This window comes from Chrysochloris asiatica, unplaced genomic scaffold, assembly GCF_000296735.1.
Source record: "Chrysochloris asiatica unplaced genomic scaffold, ChrAsi1.0 scaffold00005, whole genome shotgun sequence".
Taxonomy (NCBI): domain Eukaryota; kingdom Metazoa; phylum Chordata; class Mammalia; order Afrosoricida; family Chrysochloridae; genus Chrysochloris; species Chrysochloris asiatica.
This window is the reverse complement of record NW_006408523.1, coordinates 7,848,914-7,851,916: the sequence shown is the minus strand read 5'-3', so window position 1 is coordinate 7,851,916 and position 3,003 is coordinate 7,848,914. Positions and strand designations below refer to the sequence as shown.

The 3,003-nt window shown below is 50.0% G+C and overlaps 1 protein-coding gene across 1 annotated transcript in view; it reads right to left on the bottom strand.

The window, feature by feature from the left end:
* The window catches only part of SACS (sacsin molecular chaperone), a 53,214-nt gene that overhangs the window by 25,383 nt on the left and 24,828 nt on the right, over positions 1-3,003 (bottom strand). The window contains exon 6 of the mRNA XM_006831955.1: positions 1,012-2,497. Within this exon, the coding sequence (XP_006832018.1) occupies positions 1,012-2,497 (1,486 nt within the window). The remainder of the gene's footprint in view (positions 1-1,011; positions 2,498-3,003) is intronic.

Sequence of the window (3,003 nt, the reverse complement as noted above, 5' to 3'; positions counted from 1 at the left end):
ACAGCCTTCAGTATGGATTGCATCTCAATGTAAAGAAAACAAAAATCCTCACCACTGGACCAATAAACAACATTCTTATCAATGGAGAAAGACTGAAGTTGTCGAGGACTTCATTCTTCTTGGATCAACTATCAACTTTCACAGAAGCAGCAGTCAAGAAATCAGACGACGTATTCCATTAGGCAAATCTGCTGCACAATACCTTTTTAAAGTGTTGAAGAGCAAAGATGTCAGCTTAAAGACCAAGGTGCGCCTGACCAAAGCCGTGGTATTTCCAATCACCTCACATGCATGAGAAAGCTGGACAGTGAATAAGGAAGACCTTAGAAGAATTGATGCTTTTGAGTTATGGTGTTGGAGGAGAATACTGAAAGTGCCATGGGCTGCCAAAAGAACCAACAGGTCTGTGTTGGAAGAAGTGCAGCCAGAGTGCTCCTTGGAGGCCATGATGGCCAAACTTCGTCTCATACTTGGGACATATTGTCAGGAGGGATCAGTTGCTGGAGAAGGAGATCATGTTTGTTAAGGTAGAGGGTCAGAGAAAAAGAGGAAGACCCCCAACGAGATGGATTGGGCAAGTGGCAGCATTGATGGACTCAAGAGTGGCAACAGTAGTGAGGTTGGCCCAGGATAGGGCAGTGTTTCGTTGTGATGTGCATAAGGTCGCTATGAGTCGGTATGGATTTGATGGCACCTAACAACAACACTGAGGAGCAAAGGGAGTCATTATGACGTAACCTCACCTACTTCGTATGAGTGCTCTCATAGCCACTGTTTTCAGTGTTGTGTCCGAGAAATTTCCAAGAAAGACTTGGGAAACTTAAACCCAGAAACATTTGAATGCTTTTCACATTCTAATATTAAAACGGATCCTTTACATAGTCTTTTAACAAGTGATTTCCATAAAATGCTTCCCAACTCTGAGACCTGCCTGGCAAGGAGCACACTGTGCCCGAGGTGGGAAAGGGGGGCCCTAGAGGTACACAAGGATGGTCAGGGGGGCTGCAGTACCTCGGATAATCCTCTGAGGTAATATAGACAACGTCCTGATCGGATACAGAAGAGGAGAAGGGGACGAAGGTCCCGTTTTGTAAAGGGAGGAGCTCCAGCCCCAGCAGCTCGCTGTACACGTGATCTGAGAGCACAAAGTCCAGGAGGTGCAGCCGCTCAGTGGGCCCGGGCACATGCGCACTCTTCCTCAGCACCTGGCGCACCAGCGCGGGCGTCACCCTCCTCATGGGCCTAGTGCCGGCGGCTGTCACCTCCACCGCAGCAGCCACGGTGGCGGGCACCTTGGCCACCTGCTTCCCTGAGCTCTGGAGGTAGTCGAGTACAGTGTGTGTGTGTTCCAAGCTTTCATCCAAGTCAGAGAAGTACGCCTGCTCCAGCGTCACCCACTGGTGGCTAAGGGAGTGAATGACGGCGTGCTGAAACAGCTCCCGGTACAGGGGCTCCAAAATCGGCTGCCAGTGGGCCTTCACCTGGCTCAGGTCAGGCCAGAGCTTGTAGATGGCCTCCACCGACAGCGGGAGACCCGGGGTGCTTCCGGTCTCCAGACGCCGTATGGACTCCAGGATGAGAGTTACGTACGCTTTGGGTACCACGTTCACGACGAGGAGATCGTTCCACAGGGCCGCCGGGTCTCTCCACTGGTCCAGCTCTCGCCACTTGATGCTCCGGCGGTTGTCCGTCAGGCCAAAGAAGCCACTGATGTGAACCGGGAGCCCCGTTTTACTATCCTCGCCCGGTGGTAAAGGGAGAAAACAAAAGGCTTTTCCTGAAAATTCCCAAGCTGCTCCTTCTCCATCATCCGCGCTGCTTGACAGACACATGGCTATTCCAATGAGTGGGATAAATTTCAGTTCATCCGCTAGTGAGTCGAGCTTACTGCAAAGCCCTCGACCGCCCACGCTGTTGCACACTAGCCATGACGTTCTCTGGGCCTCCTTGGTGTTGTCGTCTTCTAAGGCGATGTTCATATGATATGTGACACACGTCACGCTAGTGCTTGGCACTTTCTTACAATAGTTAGTGATGGCGACTCCGAGGGTCTTGATGGAATTGGGCCGTTCGTGTTTCAGGGTCTGGTCCTCACTCGCAGTCACTCGAAATACCAGCTTCTCGGTTCCATCAGTCTCTCGGACGTGCAGGGAGACAGCCTGCACGCTCTTCAGGAAGAGCAGCACAGTGTCTGCATCTGCCCTGAAGGACTCAAACAACTCTAGAACCTTCTGCCTGTTGTAGAGGTTACTGCTCAGCTGAGAAGGCTGTAGGCGAAGAGGGAAGCGGAAGAATGTCCCGGGGAAATGGCCATTGGTGAACGTTTCCTCGGTGCTTCCAAAGATGCCAATAAACGGCGCAAACTGGTCTGAGAGCTCACCGATTTCTTTGCTGTCATTTTTGAGATTCCAGCACTGGCCAGATTCATGTGGGCCAAAGAGTGTCTGATGTGGATCTAGGATTCCAATCTGGTCACCACTGAAGATACAAGGTACATCTGCAAAGAGAAATCCAACAATCATGGTCACCTCTGCAATTTAATGAGTATCCATAACCACTATTACAGTTAACCCCTGGGCAACACGGGTGTGAAGTGTATGGGCCTACTTCCTCACTGAGCTTTTTGATTCCTGTTGCTACTTCCTAAGGCCAAGTGTTGCCAGTATCTGTTTCAAACGCCCGATGATGCTGGTCACCTAGGTGTGAGAATTCTGTCTGTCCATTAACTGCTTGCCCTTCCTCCTCACATTCCCTTCTCCTTAACTGGAGAGATGAACTATGGATCCTGGAAACACCTCAATGTACATCAATAGCAACAGTGGGGAAAAGCACACACAAGTTCAAACCCGTGTTGTTCTAGGGTCAAGTGCAAATTAGACTCAGATTTTTGCCTTCAAGGGAGGTTGGCACCCCTAACACCCGCATTCTTCAAGGCTCAACTTAATGATGAATATTCATAATTTCCATTAAAATACTAGATGATGCGTAAGATAACTCCAATAT